The sequence below is a fragment of the Cucurbita pepo genome, chromosome 16 (genome assembly GCF_057944985.1).
Source record: "Cucurbita pepo subsp. pepo isolate OVF chromosome 16, ASM5794498v1, whole genome shotgun sequence".
In the NCBI taxonomy this organism is placed as follows: Eukaryota; Viridiplantae; Streptophyta; class Magnoliopsida; order Cucurbitales; family Cucurbitaceae; genus Cucurbita; species Cucurbita pepo.
In genome coordinates this window covers 10,197,134-10,216,152 of record NC_141813.1, presented here as the reverse complement: position 1 = coordinate 10,216,152, position 19,019 = coordinate 10,197,134, and the positions used below count along the sequence as shown (strand labels likewise).

The following is a 19,019-nucleotide window of genomic DNA, read 5'->3' as shown; positions in this document are numbered from 1 at the left end:
TTATCTTATTAATTTCAATACAATTTTTCATAAACTCATTTATTCCAATAATTAATTTCTGCAGGATTAAATATTGAATTTAGTTATAATTCGGACAGAAATATAATTTGAAACCAAATATCAGACATTAGACATTAGACAGGACATTAGATAGGACATTGTCACATTTAAGGAACTTCAAATTTAAATATAATTTTGAAATATTTATAAAAAAAATTAGAAACGAGTACGGATGGACGATGAATTAGGTCACGAAATTTTTTTAGATTTGAAAAAGAAAATATTTATAAAATAAATTAAAAAAGAATAATGGTAACGTCAAATCAATTCTACCCTAATGTCTTTCTAAAATTGGAGCAGAATTTTGGTGACAGACTCATCTTGATTCTCCCAATTTATTCCAAATGTCTTTTTTTTTTTTTTTATTGTGAAAAATAATCCAATTATATTCTATAATTTTCAATCACATACCTCACATTTTAATATTTATACCAATTAGTAACAAGGGAAAGAGAAGGAACTTGTGAGATCCCACATCGATTGGAGAGAGGAATGAGTGTAAGTGATGATTCGGGCACCGAATGGGGTCTATTGTGAGATCCCACATCGGTTGATGAGGAGAACGAAACATTCTTTATAACGGTGTGGGAACCTCTCCCTAGCAGATGTGTTTTAAAATGGTAAGGCTGACGACGATATGTAATGGGCCAAAGCGGGCAATATATGTTAGTGGTGGACTTGGGTCGTTACAGAACTTGACCTTCTTCACCATATTTGAGTTGATTTGACTTGACGTTACACGTGAAATAAACTATTTGGAGCCCGACGTTGTACATTCGAGTCTTCACCACCGTTGAAAAAGAAAGAGAAGAAGATACCAATAGCAATGATTAATAAGGGTGACAAACGAGAGAAAATAAAATAAAATAATTATAATCAGGTAATATTTTATTATTTAAAATTAAAGTATTAAATTAGTTTTCAAATTTGCCCTATTATTATTGTTTGATTTCGTCCGTACGTGCTCAGCCTCACGGTTTTGAAACGCGACTACGAGGGAGAAGTTTCTACACTCTTATAAAGAATACGTTATTCCCCTCTCCAACCGATGTGATATCTCACAATAATTTTTAAACTCTAAATTTTTTAGGTCCGGTAGACCGACCTACAAGAAAATCAAAAGTGTTACAATTTTTTTTCCAAGTGATCGGGAGAAAGTTAAAATTAAAAATGTTCATTCAACTTAGTCATGACCCCACAGGGACCTGTCCCAAACATAGGTGGAAAATTCTCATTAAAAAAAAGAAATAGACAGAGAGCGTAAAGAGATTTATCCCTATCAACTGCATAGAGCCCGAATGAAGATTACATTACCCGTCTCTATCCCTCCTCCAACTCCACCCAAATCTCGTCCCCACCCGCCACACACACACTACTATTAGATAGCACTAACAAGTTGTATATATGACACTTAGATATCCACGTATTCACAAGATGACTATTATATTTGTAGCTAACTAGTTGATTGAATCAAAAAAGGACTCGAATATAAAATAGATTGAACATGTTAGCAAGCTTCGAGAGCAAACGACACGATCAAAACTGAATCAATTTAGATGATTTTAAAGCTTCTAATGCAAGATTTCTCTAACATAACGTTCGGTAAAAAAAAATCAAACAATTAGGCACGAACATGTCTACTGCCTGCCTTGTGTTTTTTTTATGTGGGAAAGAGGAAATAATGAAGAAGAAAGGTAGTATGATCCAATGAAGCTTTCCCCACTTTCTTGTTTAGTATATAAATCCTCGTGAAATGAAAACCCCTCGCACACTCACATGCCCATAACCATAACCATAACCCCTCTTCCCCCACTGCCTTCTTCATTATCATCATCACTCACGTTTTTCACTCTCTTCTCCTTCTACTTTCGCCTCCTTTCCCCTTTGTAAGTGCTCGATCTCTCCTTTGCTTTCGTGGGTTTCTTGTTTCCGTCCTTTACTTTTCTGGGTATCCATTACTTTAATGTTCTGGACAAGTTTCAGGTGGTTTCTTGCATTTCTACGGCTTCCCCTTTTGCTTTTTCCCTTTTGTTTGTGTGATCTGTACTCTAAATGGTTGCTTAGATTGGGGCTTTTGCTGATACTAGATTGTATTTTGTGCCATTTCTGATGCTTTGTCTATTGAAGGGACCGATGGATTCCTGCTCTGTTTCTTTCAAAGCTAATACCCATTTATCGAGTGATCTGAAGAATGGGTTTCATGGGGAGAAAGTTAGAGGAAGTTTCAATGAAAATGGTTGGGTTAATCGCCTAGCTAAGACCTTCAAATCTGACAAAAAACCTTTGAAGCTCTCCCCTAATGTTGCTTATGCTGTCGCCACGCCTAATCTCTCCAAGCAGGCTGCGGTGAGTTTACAGCATAAGTAGATAGCCATGTTTTGGTTGATTGAATTGGATTTGGTTTTGCAGAGCATTCAAGCGCCGCCGTTTTTCAAAGCAAAGGTGAATCCTAAGAATGTTGCTTCCATCATATTGGGAGGGGGAGCTGGGACTCAGCTGTTTCCTCTTACTAGAAGATCAGCTACACCCGCTGTAAGGAGCTAGACTTGTTCATATATATATATATATATATAGGGCTTAGTTTTGATCCTTTTATGAACTCATATGGGTAGGTTCCAGTTGGAGGATGCTATAGGCTTATAGATATTCCAATGAGCAACTGCATCAACAGTGGGATCAACAAGATATTTGTGCTTACTCAATTCAACTCGGCTTCGTTGAATCGGCATATTTCACGAACCTACTTCGGAAATGGTGTCAGTTTTGGAGAAGGATTTGTGGAGGTATACTAGTTAATGATATGAAGATCGGAATCGAAAAGGAACTTAGAGATAGAGTTGATCTTTTTCTTTGTAGCACGAGTGATCGATATGATCGTTTGGACTTACTTTTGATGAACAGGTTCTTGCAGCCACTCAAACACCAGGGAAATCTGGTATGTATTGGTTCCAAGGAACTGCTGATGCTGTGAGACAATTTACTTGGGTGTTTGAGGTATAAGATAATTTTTTGTTTGGTTTTGGTCTGTTTGGAACTTGACTTTGTTGATATTATGAAGTTGAGTATCACATTGATTCTTGTAGGATGCCAAGAACAGGAATGTTGAGAACATTCTAATTTTGGCAGGGGATCACATGTACAGAATGGACTATATGGACTTTGTGCAGGTAATTAGTTTCGTTTTGAGCTCCCGTTCATACTGTATTTCGAAAATCTTATCGTATGTGCTATGATTTTGGATACAGAACCACATTGATCGAAACGCTGATATTTCAATCTCGTGCGCAGCTGTGGGCGACAGGTCTTATCAATACTCCCTTTACCTTATGATTCTTCTTTTAAAATTGTGTCTCTTGTAGGTAATAGGGAAAGAAACTCTTCTAGATTGTAGGTGTAGTACCTAACGGTTAGGAATCACGGACCTCCATAATGGTATGATGTCGTCCACTTTGAGCATAATCTCTCATGGGTTTGCTTTTGGTTTCCTCAAAAGGCCTTGTACCAATGGAGATGTATTCTTTGCTTATAAACCCATGATCATCGCCAATTCTCAACAATCCTTCCCTCGAACAAAGTACACCATAGAGCCTAAGGCCTATGGAGCCCTTGAACAACCTCCCTTTAATTGAGGCTCGACTCCTTCTTTGGAGCCCTCGAACAAAATACACCCTTTCCTTCGAGGCTCACAACAACTTTGTATGTTGTTCTTGTCGATCATAGGAAATTTATCTATTCGTTCTTTCGGAATTTTAGAACCAAAGTCTTATTTCTTTTCAATCGACTACTTTGCAGCCGTGCATCAGACTACGGATTGGTGAAAATGGATAGTAGAGGTCGGATTATACAGTTTGCTGAAAAGCCAAAGGGGGGTGCCAATTTGAATGCAATGGTAAGAACTAAAGTAAACATAGAATGGTTGCTTTTTCCATTAAGACAAGCCTTCATGGCTGAAAAATGTTCATGTGTACTAAACCTTCTCTTCAATCACTATTGTTTTTCAAACTGCATTCCTAATATTCAAGGGACATAACCATCCTAATCGAACGGTTTTCTGCAGCGAGTAGACACAACTTCATTAGGTTTGTCTCGGGAGGAGTCGTTGACGTCTCCTTACATTGCGTCGATGGGAGTTTATGTTTTCAAAACCGATATTTTGCTAAACCTTTTGAAGGGGAGATATCCTACATCTAATGACTTCGGTTCTGAAATCATTCCTGCAGCTGTGAAGGAGCATAATGTCCAAGTAAGATCACTTTCGATTAACTCTTAACGTTTCGACATTACTTAGATTTGTCAGAACCTACGAAAATCGACATAGAAGAAACTTGAAACACCCGTGTTTTGGAATCATGGATAATTTTGGGGTAATGATCCTTTATACAAAGCGGTCACATGGAATCGAGTCAGGCATAAAACCTATCTGAATCCCTCATATGTCACATTGATATCATGTGTGAGTGTAACTTCTGTTTCTTTCTTCCTTTTTGCTGTCTTATTCTAAAGGCATATATATTTAGAGACTATTGGGAGGACATTGGAACAATAAAGACCTTCTACGATGCAAACTTGGCCCTCACGGAGGAGGTGCGTTTCGTTTCTTGCGATCGGGATCTTAAGAATCTGAACTGTGGAATTAACTGAATGCCATAGTTCTCTGCTTCAAGCAATGTATTCAATTGCTTCACTTGAGTTGGTATTGATTATCAAATCCTCACTTTCTTGCAGTTTCCTAAGTTTGAATTCTATGACCCCAAGACACCTTTCTATACATCTCCTCGATTCCTACCGCCAACCAAGATCGACAAATGTCAGGTATGTCGATAAAACCAGTCTGATTCTAAGCTTATCTTTAGGACTCTGCTCTTAAGCAGCAGTTGGTGTTTTGCAGATTGTCGATGCAATAATCTCACATGGATGCTTTCTGAGAGAATGCAATGTCCAGCATTCGATAGTCGGTGAGCGGTCAAGATTAGACTACGGTGTCGAACTTAAGGTGAAATCAAAAAGCTTATAATTCAGACAAAGCCCAAATACCTGGATTTGTAACCAACACAGGTTGTTGTTGTCTTCATTTGTACAGGACACTATAATGATGGGCGCAGACAATTACCAAACCGAACCTGAAATTGCTGCTCTGCTAGCAGAGGGAAAAGTTCCTATAGGGATTGGACGAAACACGAAAATCAAGTAAGTAAACAAAAACATTTAGAAACTTGTTAAACAACATAGATCTACATTGATGGTGGCTGGTCTGTCTCAGGAACTGTATAATCGATAAGAACGCGAAAATCGGGAAAGATGTTATCATTATGAATAAAGAGGTAAGCATATCCAACCCAGCTCAACAATATGCATTCAATCCTGAAAACCCCAGAGCATTGTGTATGCCCTTAATCTGTATCTCTGTCAATTTCAGGGCGTTCAAGAAGCAGATCGGCCTGAACAGGGATTCTACATTCGGTCGGGAATCACCATTATACTGGAAAAGGCAACGATCGGTGATGGCACAGTTATATGAACAGATCAAATACCTCGGTTTGGAAGACATGTTAGAGAAGGAAAAATGGTGTGAAGTTTTCAGGAGACTGCCTGGGGTGTGGCAGGTGAAGAATGGCGTTTGCAGCATTGTGGCTGAGAGAACAAGGAGAAGAAGGAAAGCATCCACATAGGGGAGTTCTAAACTAGAGATTCTAAGTCTTAAAGTGAAATTCTCTTCAATAAGAGTGGCTACTCAGCCAGATTAGTAGGTTATGTTATGTATAAAAGAAATATATGTTTATGTATTATGCACTACGTTAGATTTTTTATTCTAGTCTTTGTATCTTTAATAAATCTTAAATTGATTTTTTTTTTTTTTTTTTTTTTTACAAGTTTGTGTTAATTTTATTTTAATTGAATTTGGTTAAATAATAGTAACAAATTTCATGCAAATAAATAAATAAATGCACAAAGTAAATTAAAAGATGGATTGTTTTACAAAAGCTAAAGATCTTAATTTAAATAAAAAAATTGAATAAAAATATTAAATGTTTATTTATTCCGTCTTATTCAGTGCTTCTTCGTTCCTCTCAATCTTAAGAAATCCCTTCACCCTACCAAGGTTATCATCTTAAGAAATCCCTTCACCCTAATAAAGTTTTCATCTTAAGAAATCCCTTTACCCTACTAATGTTTAACAATCTGGAATCAGAACGAGGTTGATGTAAGTTATCTGATCTCTTGGAATTTCTTACTATGCTTTGTGGTTGCAGTTTTGTCTCTATGATATTCCACATCAGAAACAATTTCTTGCAATTATTAGTGAGTGAATTTCTTTTGTGTCGTGAGTAGTTTGTAACTCTGCAAATTTGTGCTGGAAAAGCCGGTTTGATATTACTAAGGTATATAGGTAACACGATGGGTGATTTCTAAATCATTGGAGGAATAAAAAAACTCAACAACAACAACTACAACTCGCAAGCAACATGCATGATGTTCTATTTACAAAAACAAGACCTTTGAAAGGTTGTTGGCAATAGTGAAACTACGCTAACAAAGGAGTATCCTAACGGCGCCTTAGGCAAACGGGGAATCAAAAGTACAAACCAATGTTTGTAAGGATTAAAGTTCACAGATACAAATGCTAATGGTCTTTTAAGTGATGAACACAACTGCGGGGCTACATGGAATCGAATAAAGCACACTGACAGTCGGGGGGGGGGGGGGGGGGGGGGGGGGGTTAGGAGCACTCACCTTGTCGACCGCACGTCCTCCAATAACTGCACACTTCCAAATATGCACACCCCAGTGACTAACAAGAGAGATGACGCACTGAAACAGGTGATGAAAACCATGGCAGAGACAAATAAAAGTTTCAGTTTTCTTGTAAATAATTAGCAGCAAGCAACAGGGATACTCACTTTGCTAGGCATGATGACTCAGTTTGCTCCTCCCTGTATGGATTCAACCATTCAAGGAGGTGGTTTTTTATGATCTGTTCTGGAACAAACTGGGTCAGGGTTAGAAATGGGAGCATTATTTGTAACAAAACATTTTAGTATATTGTGCTGAGTTTAACCATATAAGGAACATAGATGTGCCTGATACGTAATCGAATAACAAACTGACAGCGTCGGACTACTGAATGGATCCTCCAGACACTTGAACCATATAATGGTCGTATGTTAGTTTTCTTCCTTGCCGAGAGATCATATGCAAAGAGTGGTAACCATATATTGAGAAAGGAAAATGCAGTATCTGCACTTTCAATGGCTCCACGCAGAATACAAATCACTTAAAACTATAGAATTGTATACAAGCTTGTAGCTCATTTCATTACTGAAAATAGGGGATGTCTCGCGTTCCATTTTAGCCCCAGGAGGAACAACGTAGCGAAGTGATTCCTCGAGCACAAAGCTTGTGGTCTCTCTGGCAGTTCCAACTTCTTGGGGCTGAGTTTCATAGAAATAATTCCATTTCAAAGTAACAGCAGTCTCAGAAACCTGAATGATTCGAGATTGTTAAATATCCTCAGTGTTCCAAACTAAAGAAGAGCCTTTTCTGCTGAACTCGCGTGGCCGAACCCCAGTCATCGTCTTGCCCATCAATGCCATGGCAGCAATACTGGGAAATGGCTGAAGTAACGTTGATTTTGAGCCCTGCGATTTGTGAATCGCTGCAGTTTCAAGATTTGTTTCAGAAGGCGCCGGTTTATTAAGACACAATCTCCGAATCCAGGGGTTGGAGAGTATCATTTCTCGATTCTTTAATCCTAAGTTGCTGCATACGTCGCTATTCTTTATTGTAGTTGCTGTTTGACCGATTGCCAATTGTTCTTGTCCTTCGAGTGGACCACTAGAGCGGTCAGAGCTGGTTGAGCGGCATTTCATTTTACTATAGAGCTGATTGGCTTTATCACAGGAAGATTCTTCCTTTTTCGTGCTCTTTGTATCATGAACCGACTCTGAGGCAGATGGCCTAAGACGTTTAACCCACTCATTGTCTATCTCCCGTTTAGAAGAGTCATTTGGAGGGGCTGTAGAGTTTGAAAACCTTGGCTGCACGGCATTTGGAAGGAGGTGTTCTGCATCCATAGTTTGTGTTTTAGAGGTACTCGACTCCCCGTTGTCCATCAAGCTCGCAGAAGTAGAATAATTGGGTGGCCTTTCATTTATGTCGAGGAATATTTTCTTCGGAAGCCGATCTCCGATTTGATTTCTAACCGAACTAGCTGCACTTACAGAGAGCAATGGTGATTTTGAACTCCTCAACTCCTGCAAATCACAGAGCCCTTATAGTTCAGTAAAAAAAAGTAGTGACAGTTGAAGTTCGATGTCCAAGGTATTTTAGCAATATACAAGGCCAGATGCGCTAACCATTCAACTTGCATTAGTATTTTCATGAATATTCAAGCAAATAATAGTTTCTATGGGACTAACCCAATTGGACGTTTGGGAAGCATCTAACAGACTGAATTGTTAATCATGGGAAGAAATGGAAGCAACAAAAGGGAGGAAATAAAAAGATAGCATAAAAGAACAAGGTCGAATTAGCTAAAAGGAAAACATACAACAGGCAGCAGTATCGCATTAGGCAACAGCTTATAATAATGTGTATCGAACAGTGTAAATTTGTTTTGACATGCTAGGGACTGTAAGAGATGAGATCTCAGATAGGATCCTTACCTTAACTGCTTGTGATGCATCCGAGCCTGCAAGAGAAGGGCAGATCCATAGATTAGAAGGAAGCAGAAATAAACAAACAAATGACAAGAAAGTTGTAATTAGAAATAAGTACACATATGGGATGCCGTAGATCAATAGTGTTCTTGTGAATCGGTGTTCTTGCCTTTTCTTTTTTTCTTTTTTCTTTTTTCTTTTTTTGTTATTTTTGACTTTCGGCAAAAGTGGAAGAATCAGAGGATAGGAATTGGAGAACATACCCCTCAAATGGTTTTCTTGGTATGCATCCATATCCATAATATCAGTTTCAGTTCCAGATGATTCATTGCTCAAAGAAGTCGCACACCTCATATTTCCAAAATTTTCATTTTCTCCATAGAGGGAGCTAGAAGGTTGTGTCAATTCATTATCATTCTGATCGTGTCTGCCAAAATTGGTGGATGCACTAAGAAGTGCACATGTAGCTTTTTCTTTGAGATTGGTGGATGCCACTGCCCCTCTAAACTCCTGACCTTCAAACAAGTCAACATCAGTCTTTTTAGTGATCATTAAACGGTGAGTTGTTTGACAAAACTTTGGAGGACCCTTGAGCGCCTGTCCAACAGAGTCTACAGTGGTACATATTCTCATAGTTTCCACGTCATGAACAGAAAATGGGAGTCTCTGCATTGAGTAACCTCCACGGTATAAATATTCTGGTAAGATAGTGTCTGCATGGTTGCTCTGGCTTAGATCGGGTAAGGTATTAGAACTACTTTTCCTAGTATCACATTGTATAGGGTATGGTTTTGGTTGGTCGAGATTGCTTGAAGAGGGATCGTGCAGTAAGAACGTTCTCATGTGCTGCCTTGACAGTGCATTTGTAGCTTGGGTTGAATCCAAAAGTTGGTTGATTTTTGTCTCTTGTACAAAGAGAGTAGAATAAGTGTGGAAATTAGTATTTCCAACCTGTTTTTTGGATGACAAATAGGAACTTGGTTCATCATTCATGTTTCGTTCACATGTGGTGAATGGAAATCTATTACTCATTCCATATGGAATGAAGTTGGAAGCTGATCCCATAGCCTCATCTCCAACAAGTGGTGAAACGGTTAAGTCATTGTTGTTAAGAAGCTTATTGGAATTCTCATGTTGCTGTTGATACACTCTAATGTCATTGGAAGTCATTTTTTCCTTCTTGGGTTTAGCTCTTTCAGGAACTGATGGCAATTGGCTCTTCCCATCCAGAGACGAAGTTTTGTGCCCAGAGACAGAACCAGTATGAAATTTCAAAGCTCCACCTTGACTAGCCGTGGCCTGTTCAATATTCATACCCAGTTTACCCCCACTATGCTGAGAAACATTGAGCATAGGCAAGGGCTCAGAATCTAACCTTTCTTTCCTTCTCTTCTTAGATCTCCCAGTCAAACTCTCATTGTTGGGATAATCTGCAGTTACTCCAGCTACTTCTCCAGACCCAATGGCATGTTTTCCATTGATAGTAGCTTGCATTGGACCGTCGAGCAAAGGGCGCTTCTTAGTTTGAGAATTTTCTTCCCCAGACTCACTGCTGGTCGATAAATTATTGCAGGCTCCATTCGCTGATTTGCAGCCTGAATGTGCCCAGTGAGACAACCAAACTGAATGGTAGGGTCGCATTGACGTTCCACTCTCTTCTTGGTATGACTTTGTGATATGATCAGACATGGTAACAATACAATCCTTCACTGATAACACCTGAACGAAGCAAAGCTCATAAGAAAAAAAATTTTTAAAAAAATTGAATAACGGCTAACGCACCCTCCAGCCAACAAAAGAAATCTAGAAAACCAGATAAGAACACCCCCCCCCCCCCCCCCCTCCCCCCCAAAGTAATTATTATCAAATTCCGCCGCGCTATTCGCAGAAAAGAACAATCCAAACAACTAATAACCCTAGAAAACGAAGATGTGGGGCAAAAACAACAACATACTTGAAAATCCAGGCAAAACAATTCATAAACAGAAGTTCATTAAATTCAGCAAGTAACAAAAACAGTATGCATCTCATTCGACAATACTGTAAAAAACTATAAACAACATACTCCAGGAAACCTACAGCACTTCCAAACACAGAAAAGAAAACACCAACAGCAACAGCAACGAATGAAAAACCGAGCAACAAACCTACATACATGCTACTATTCAGATTTACATTTATCTTTGCAGTTGAGTAGAAGTTACACATAAAACTCGGAAAGCTGAAGCAAATATATAAGGAAAATGGATGCAGACAGAGAAATTCTCCAGAAAGCCACAGCGCAGCGGACGGAGGCTGAAATTTGTGGCACGGATCGAGAGAACAGTGAGTGCGTAGCGATCAGAGAGAAGGTGAAGGCTTGAAGATAATGGAAGATGAAGAATTGAAACGAGCAACCATGGGAGAAGAAGAGAGCAGAGGATTGAAGGCAATGGAAAATCGAAGATAGTGAAAGAGAAGACGAGAATCTGAAGCCCAGTTTTTTCTTTTCTCTTCTTTTTTTTTTTTTCTTTTTTCTTTTATTTTAAATACGTTTGGTGGTTGGCTAGAGCCACATGGTTGAGCCGCGCTGCATATTGTGGGCCCCACTTATCTTGCACTTTTCCAATTGTTCGCTCTCTTTTCCTTAATTTTTTTTCTTTTTTTATTGTGTCTTTCCACGTGTCATTTTCCCTTCTATTTTTTTTAATTATTTGTTTGGAAATTACAAAATTCTTTTGATCTTTATCTTTGCATTATTTTAGTTGATTGGACCTGATACGATTTATAATAGTCCAAGTTCATCGCTAGTATATATTATCCATTTTATCCCGTTATGTATCGTCGTCAGCCTCATAATTTTAAAATACGTATGTGGTTTCTACATTCTTATGAGCAATTATTCGTTTCCTTCTCCAATTGATGTGGGATCTCACAATCCATCTCCCTTTAAAATCCATTGTCCTGACACACCGTTCGGTATCTAACTCTGATACCATATGTTTATGTGTGTGGATGGGTGGGTGCCTGCGTGCATGTGTGTGGGGGGCGGCATGCGCGTATTGGCTAATTAAGAGAAACATTGTCTTAGTTTTGAAGTATGGTAGTGACGGGTGGAGATTTCTCTCCTCTCCCTCTCCCATTTAAACTAGAAACGATATCTTATATCAACCAAAACTTTTATAAAATGTAATATGGTTTCATCGAGTCAATAAAAATAACTTTTTAAATTATAATAAAAAAAAAAAAAGAAGACAAAAGGATATCCAAATAGAATAATTCAAAATAATAAAATTATAAATTTACCAAGAATGTGGGCTCCAACTTCGAGGGTCACGGCACGTGCCCCAGTGTCATAATTGTTCTCTTACAGGACATTTATAAGTGATTGTGCGACACTCACTCTCACAACTGAGTGAGTCAGTGTCACTTTCAGCCTGACTACGTATACCCAAGCCTCTAGTCTCGCTCTAAAAAGAAGATTTTAGAAAACAGGGGTAAGAGAAAAGCGAGGTTTGAGAGAAAAGACTAAAATAATGTTACAGGTTATAAAAGAAACGATAACACAACGACTTATAGATAGCATATAACTCCAGAAAGGAAGAAGTGATAACTAGTCGCACCCCCTATAGTACGAATCATTTTTCAAGTATAATAGAGAAATTTACCTCACGAAAGCGGTAAAAAAAATAGTAAGATTATACAACATAAAAGTTTTAGCACGTAATGGGCATGCAACTACGAGCAACACTTATTAACCCTATGTAATTTCTGATTTAAAAGTATATAGGAAGGGTGAAAAAAAATATCTAGAAAGGGTGGAAAAAATATCTTTGCCACGTGTGATGCCATGCAAAATTTATGGTTCCCATTTACCAGTCCATCAGTTTGGAGCCAGAAGCGGTGGCCGCTTTCAAAATGCCATTAAATTTAAGCTTTCCCTTTCAAAAATGCATTATTTCTAAATTAACATATTTTGTTCAACCTCGACTAATCTAGAGAATGATCATGAGTTTATGATCATGAGTTTATAATCAAGAAATACTATCTTGAGAAGTCTAAAGCAAAGCCACTGAAGCTTATGCTCAAAGTGAATAATATCTTATGGAGAGTCGTGTTCATCTAACATGGTATTAGAGTCATGTCAATAGATTGGAAAATTCTCAAATGTCGAACAAATGACTCCAAAATAAAAGGGGTCGAGCCTCTTCGAAGGCAATAGTAAAAAATGACTAAGACTGTAGAAGAAAAAGGAGTCAAGCCTCGATTAGGAGGAGGTGTACTTTGTTCGAGGGGAGGTGTTGGATGATGAAAGTCTCACATCGGCTACGGAATGATTATAGGTTTATACAAAGTTGACAATATCATACCATTCTAGAGAGTAGTTCAGGTAACAAATGTTACATTTTTTTAATTTTTTTTATTTATTAAATTCCAACATTGGAGGGTGGGCCAGGGGGTGGAGACAAGAGGTGGGGCCAACAACGAGCCATGGTTGCAGGAGTGTCGGTCCACAGCGGGGCTCAGAACATGATTATTTAAGCATTGATGCGACGTCTGTACTATAAGCCTTAACTGACCGGGCTCGGCTTCAAGCGCTGAGCCACACCAGCCGTCTAAGCCATGTCAATGTGAGGTCCAAAACAGAGATGAAAGAAACCGTACCTAATTTGTCCTATTCCAAAATAAAACTCCACCTCCAATAATTACTCGAAAATTACCACCAATTAATTACTCCATGTTACGCAGTAAAAATCAATGAGTTAAGGGTAAATAATAGTTTAATTTTACTATTATTTTTATGTTTAATAAGTAAAAAAAAAATAATTCAACCACCCTAGCATGCTTCAAATTATAAGGATTAAAATTATTTTTTTAGTTTACGAATATAATTGCAATCGATCCCCTTACTCAAATTAATTATTAATAATTAGTGACGGTAAACGTGAGATTCACATCGATGGGTGTGGAAATCGTGAGGTTGATGACGATATGTAACTGATCAAAGGGGATAATATCTACTAGTAGTAGACTTGGACTGTTACAAATGATATCAAAGTTAGACACCAAGCTGTGTGTCAGTGAGGACGTTGATCCCTGAATGGATTATGAGATCCCACATTGATTTGAGAGGAGAACAAGTGGCAGCGATGACCGAAGCTCTAAGGAGGGTGGATTGTGAAATTCTACATCGGTTGGAGAGGGGAACGAACGGGCTGAAGCGTTACAGTAAAAATATTATAAGGTGTTTATTGTTATTTCTTGTCATCGAACCTGAGATGACATCACTTCCTCTAGAATCTAAAATTGTCGTTAAAAAAAAAAAAAAAAACCCTTTTAAGTACTATGATATATGTGCTCGTTATAAAATAAAACAACGAAAAAACAAGTATAATTTAGCGGCAATGATATGTACGTTTCTACACCGTTAAAAATATATTATCTATTTTAACCCTTTACATATAGCTATCACAATTTTAAAATGCGTTTCTTATAAGAGATTTTAACACTCTCATAAATAATGCTGCGTCCTCTGTACTATATGTAGAAGGGAGATGGGGGTGCCACGTGTCAAGATGTGATTAGACCACGCAGCATGCTCACAGACCAAAGGGAGCAGATTTGGCTGAGATTCATCCACGTCATCAATTAGGCATTTTTAAGTCTCTTTCAAAGTCTTCTCATTGGTTTAATAAGAATATTCTATTATCAAGCATTTCATGAAAATCCATAGAATTTAGCTAATTAAAATAAAATTTAAAAATTTGTAAATTTGAATAAGAGATGTGTCACGGAACGAGGTGGATCGGGAATCGACTTTTCATCCCATCCCCACCTCTTAACCTCGGCGCCTCCTATTAAATTTCTCGACTTTGCTAATTTTTCTTTTAAATTTTGTAAGATGAAATTTAGCTCGAGAAATTATTTTTCGTTTGATTTTTCTAATTTAAATTTTTTAAATTTCAATGAAAACTATTTTATTAATTACCAAATTATCTATCTATATATATAACTAAATTAATAAAAAAAATATTGCTCTTTATTTTAAAAAATATAATTTAAAGTTTAAAAAATGTAAAAAATTTATATTTAAAACTTTTAAAAATAATAAAAAAAAGTTAGGAGATATTTATTATGAGGCGTAGTTAAAACGTAATAATTTTTTTGAATTTTTTTAAATTTAAAGGATATTAATGAAAGTTTTTAAAGTGCAAATGTACTTTTTTTTTTTTTTAATTTTAATTTTATAAAAGTATTTAAATTAACTAGTAAATACATAATTTTAAAAATAATTAAAAATATATTATTATTATTATGTTTAGTGATATTTTAATTATAAATATAGGCCCAAGATAGATATCTATTTGAAAAGCCCAATTACGTTTAAATGGGCCTCAGCCCGCTGTAGCAGGAAAAGGGATAGGGATAGGATATGGCATATTCTTCCAAGGTGATATTCTTACCTGCACCGGAAGGATTGTAAGATGACAGACCAATTATCTTCCGTTCCTCAAACGAGATGGGTGACCCAATCTTTCACTAGTGTTCATCTTCAATTCCGTCAATGTTAACGAATTTAATTTTACCTTTTCTCTCGTTCTCTTAAATGGAAGTGGAAGAAACAAAGAATATTACCAAAAATTTAGAAAATTAATATTGAAAAAATCAGAGTTCCACAAGACTCGCAGATCTGCTCGTTTTTCGCCTCCCTGGCTTCCGAATCTCCATTTTTCGTACTCATTGAGCTTCAAAGCTTACTCCAAGGTTCCAGACTTGTTCAATTTTGTTCTATAATTGCTTGTTTCCCTTTTCATAATGTTGATTTTCTGATGTGGGGTTTCATTAGATTTGTAATATTGCCTTTGTATGAGGATGAACTTCATTTTCTTAGCTTTTCTAGACGTTTTTCCGTTTCTTCTCTTGTTTGAATTGCTTTCCATTTAAGGTATTCCATTTTCTTTGGAAATTTCTTCTGATTTTCGATTTGTGGGATGTGTTCGTTTCCGGATCTAATTAGTGTGGAACCCTAATGTTAGTTTGGTGAATCGAGGAGAATGGTATTTGTTGCTCTATGTTTTGATTATTGGGTCTAAAACTTGGCAAGTGTTCGTTACATGCAGTTTTGTGGAAACCCTTTGAAGGTTTTTGCTTCCAGGATACGAACATTCAATGTATTGGGGTTCTTTTTTCTTTTTTATCATCGTGTTCTGGAGATGAACAACATGAACAACATGAACAACATGAACAATATGGGTATTTTTTTGTGAATCTTATGGCAAATGTGGAAGAAGTTGAATAAGTTGTATGGCTCATATGCAGATAGTGAAGCGTTTAATATTCAATGGACGGGATAGGAGGTGAAACTGCCTCAGCGGCAGCACCCTTGAGCCAGTGGCAACATGATGTTTCAAGGCTTTATCAATATTATCTTGATAAGACTACCCCACATGCCGTCTACCGATGGATTGGAACCCTTTTTGTATTGGCAATTTATGCATTGAGGGTCTTCTATGTGCAAGGGTTCTACATTGTTTCATATGGTTTGGGTATCTATATACTCAATTTGTTGATTGGATTTTTGTCGCCTTTGGTTGATCCAGAGATGGAAGTTTCAGATGGACCATTGCTGCCTACTAAAGGTTCAGATGAATTCAAGCCGTTCATTCGCCGACTTCCAGAATTTAAGTTCTGGTAACTATGAATTTCATGAGATTTTCGCATTGTTTGCTTGATTGTATTTGGCTGGTGAACTTTGAAGTTTGCTCTTCTGTTACTTCGTAGTTTCAAATCTGATTGTATCATGTCTAGTCTGGTACTGAAAGCTTGTTTAAACTTGGTTGACTTTGGGGGGGCGGTACGTAGGCAGTGGTGAAGGAAACTGACAGTGGGGTGTGCAGAATTTGGTTATGTTGTGAATATTTAACAGCCCAGATATTGTCCTCTTTGGGCTTTCCCTTTCGGGTTTTCCTCAAGGTTTTTAAAACGCGTCTACTAGGGAGAGGTTTCCACGCCCTTATAAAGAGTGCTTCGTTCCCCTCTCCAACCAATGTGAGACCTCAAAATCCACCCCATTCGAGTCCTTGCGTCCTCGCTGACATTCGTTATCTCACAATCCACCCCCCTTCGGGGCCCAACGTCCTTGTTGGCACATTGTCTGGTGTCCACCCCCTTTGGGGCTCATCATCCTCGCTGGCACACCGCCCGACGTCTGGCTCTGATACCATTTGTAATAGTCCAAGCCCACCGCTAGTAGATATTATCCTCTCTGGGCTATCCCTTTTAGGCTTCCTTTCAAGGTTTTTATAAAAGCGTCTACTAGGGAGAGGTTTCCACACCCTTATGAAGAATGGTTCGTTCTTCTCTCCGACCAATATAGGATCTCATAGAAAAAAATCTGTGCGCATCAAGTAATCTTGTGTGTTTATCTCTTGTCCATCGTGACCACTACTCTTTGGTGCTTGATGATGGCTTTGCTCGTTATGCATATGACAATGTTGAGATCGTGAATCCACATGGTCAGGCTTTTTTTCTTGCACATGTCGCCATTTACTTGCATAGTTATTGATATCTCAAGAGTTAGGAGGTTATTTGTAGTGGAATAGGAAGAAGTATTTTCCTGTGGTTCAATAATTGAAACAAGACCAGGAGATTACTTTATTGTTTGGAAGAAGACTATATATGATGGGTTCTCATTGAAATTTCGATGGTGTTAGAAGAACCTGGTCTCATTTAGCATCGTGTAGGTTAATACTTTCTTTTTACCTCTATCCTTTTCCCTTTTTAGTTTCGATTCCTTTCTTTACTTTCTACGTTGCTGGAGAAAGTTCCTTGACATTATAGATGTCACGGAGTATGACACCGATTCTAAAATATTAACCTCTTTGTTTGGTAACGATCTCGAATATTGCCTGGAGTCTTAGTGAAGTAGACACGTTCACAAGATAAAAACCACTCCATTTTTCTTCGCCATGAGAGAAAGGCCTTACTAAGCTTCTTCCAGTATTGCCCGCTAGCAGAAAGACTTCCCTTGATCTCTCGAACTTTCTCCCTTTTTTATGTCGATTTGTTTGGAAGAGCTCGTCGCCAGAAGGGTGTGAAACGTGGGCAACCGTTTTTTCCAATTTCTTCTTTGTGGACTTTTTATACCGACTTTAGAAATATTCATTTTTGCCTCATAGTCAATTAATCGATACCGTCACAGCACAGTTTTACTTAGGTGTTTATGTAGTTCTTTTCTGTTATTCGAATTTGAATCTTCGATTAACTGGTACTTGCATTCTTCGGTGTCGAACTTCTTGTCTGCCCCCATTACACCTTTCCCTCTTGGAAGCTGTCATGATTTTGTTTATTCCTCATATAAATGAAAATTTGTGTTTGCAGGTACTCATTTACAAAGGCCTTTTGCATTGCCTTTGTAATGACCTTCTTTTCCATATTTGATGTTCCTGTCTTCTGGCCCATTTTACTTTGTTACTGGATTGTTCTTTTTGTCCTGACAATGAGGCGTCAGATTGCACATATGATCAAGTACAAATACATACCATTAAGTCTTGGAAAGCAGGTGACTTATCAAATACTTCTAATACATTACGCTTCTCGCTTACCTTTCTTTGGACATCTAATGTCGTGACATTTACTAGGCTTTCATATTCTCCATGGTTTAGCCGCTCGGGCGCTTTTTACAAGTTCTTTCTTTTGAGGAAACAAATATAATGTTTCCACGCTCGTTCTCCCCTTTTTATACGATCAACGAAATTGTTTCTGATCGAAAAAGATGTTTTGCAGAAGTATGGTGGCAAAAAAGCTTCTGCAAGTAGCGGTATCTCGAACGACGATTGATTCATGGCTTATTATTTACAGCAATTAGTACAAGTACTGAATGGAGGGGAGGAAGTAGAGATTTGGATATTCACAGTAGAAGAAATTTTTTTGGATTGAAGTTACTTGTAGTTGAGATTGCTTATGGATTTATTGATTGGGACATGGTTATATGCCAAACCCTTTATGATAACTGAAGAACTGCCTGTTGTAGAAATTGTCACTTTAATACACGTCGTAATCTGGTTCGTAATCTGGTTCGTAATCTGGTTCGATTGCAGGGCATATTTGAAACCTTTTACACTTGTATGTGGCTCTGCTGTGGACTGTTTAAGCTGGTAGTTGCAGTGTTTTTGTAGAATTCCCCAATGAGATGTGGGTTGGAACTGTGTGTGTGTGTTCTTAGATTGCTCTTGTTTTTGGTGCAAAAGTAATGCCTACACATTCAAGTTTTGAAGTTTCTTTCTGCTTTAATTGTTTTTATTCTACTTTTTCAAGAACAAG

The 19,019-nt window shown here is 37.7% G+C and overlaps 3 protein-coding genes across 6 annotated transcripts; 2 read left to right on the top strand and 1 right to left on the bottom strand.

The window, feature by feature from the left end:
• The first annotated feature begins 1,669 nt into the window (after positions 1-1,669).
• LOC111777477 (glucose-1-phosphate adenylyltransferase large subunit 1) lies at positions 1,670-5,913 on the top strand. The gene is made up of 15 exons (XM_023657101.2): positions 1,670-1,946; positions 2,188-2,406; positions 2,470-2,592; positions 2,673-2,843; positions 2,962-3,054; positions 3,144-3,227; positions 3,306-3,361; positions 3,853-3,949; positions 4,118-4,303; positions 4,564-4,644; positions 4,786-4,872; positions 4,949-5,053; positions 5,141-5,247; positions 5,321-5,381; positions 5,477-5,913. Exons 2-15 carry the CDS (start codon positions 2,194-2,196, stop codon positions 5,576-5,578), a joined length of 1,566 nt encoding a protein of 521 aa, XP_023512869.2. The 5' UTR covers positions 1,670-1,946; positions 2,188-2,193; the 3' UTR covers positions 5,579-5,913.
• A 1,337-nt stretch (positions 5,914-7,250) lies between these two features.
• LOC111777284 (uncharacterized) lies at positions 7,251-11,211 on the bottom strand. Of its 4 annotated transcripts, none has more exons than XM_023656815.2 (4): positions 10,973-11,211; positions 8,981-10,436; positions 8,724-8,749; positions 7,251-8,312 (listed from the first exon to the last, which is right to left on the bottom strand). In XM_023656815.2, exons 2-4 carry the CDS (start codon positions 10,404-10,406, stop codon positions 7,560-7,562), a joined length of 2,205 nt encoding a protein of 734 aa, XP_023512583.2. In that variant the 5' UTR covers positions 10,407-10,436; positions 10,973-11,211; the 3' UTR covers positions 7,251-7,559. The 4 variants fall into 4 exon arrangements, with proteins under 4 accessions (XP_023512583.2, XP_086974583.1, XP_086974584.1 ...); XM_087118457.1 differs by having other exon boundaries at positions 10,893-11,067; XM_087118458.1 differs by having other exon boundaries at positions 10,873-11,059.
• Positions 11,212-15,227: 4,016 nt separating this feature from the next.
• LOC111777830 (protein RER1A) lies at positions 15,228-18,768 on the top strand. Its single transcript, XM_023657551.2, has 4 exons — positions 15,228-15,461; positions 16,017-16,388; positions 18,078-18,258; positions 18,483-18,768. The coding sequence occupies exons 2-4, from the start codon at positions 16,039-16,041 to the stop codon at positions 18,534-18,536; spliced, it is 585 nt and encodes a 194-aa protein (XP_023513319.2). The 5' UTR covers positions 15,228-15,461; positions 16,017-16,038; the 3' UTR covers positions 18,537-18,768.
• Positions 18,769-19,019: the final 251 nt, after the last annotated feature.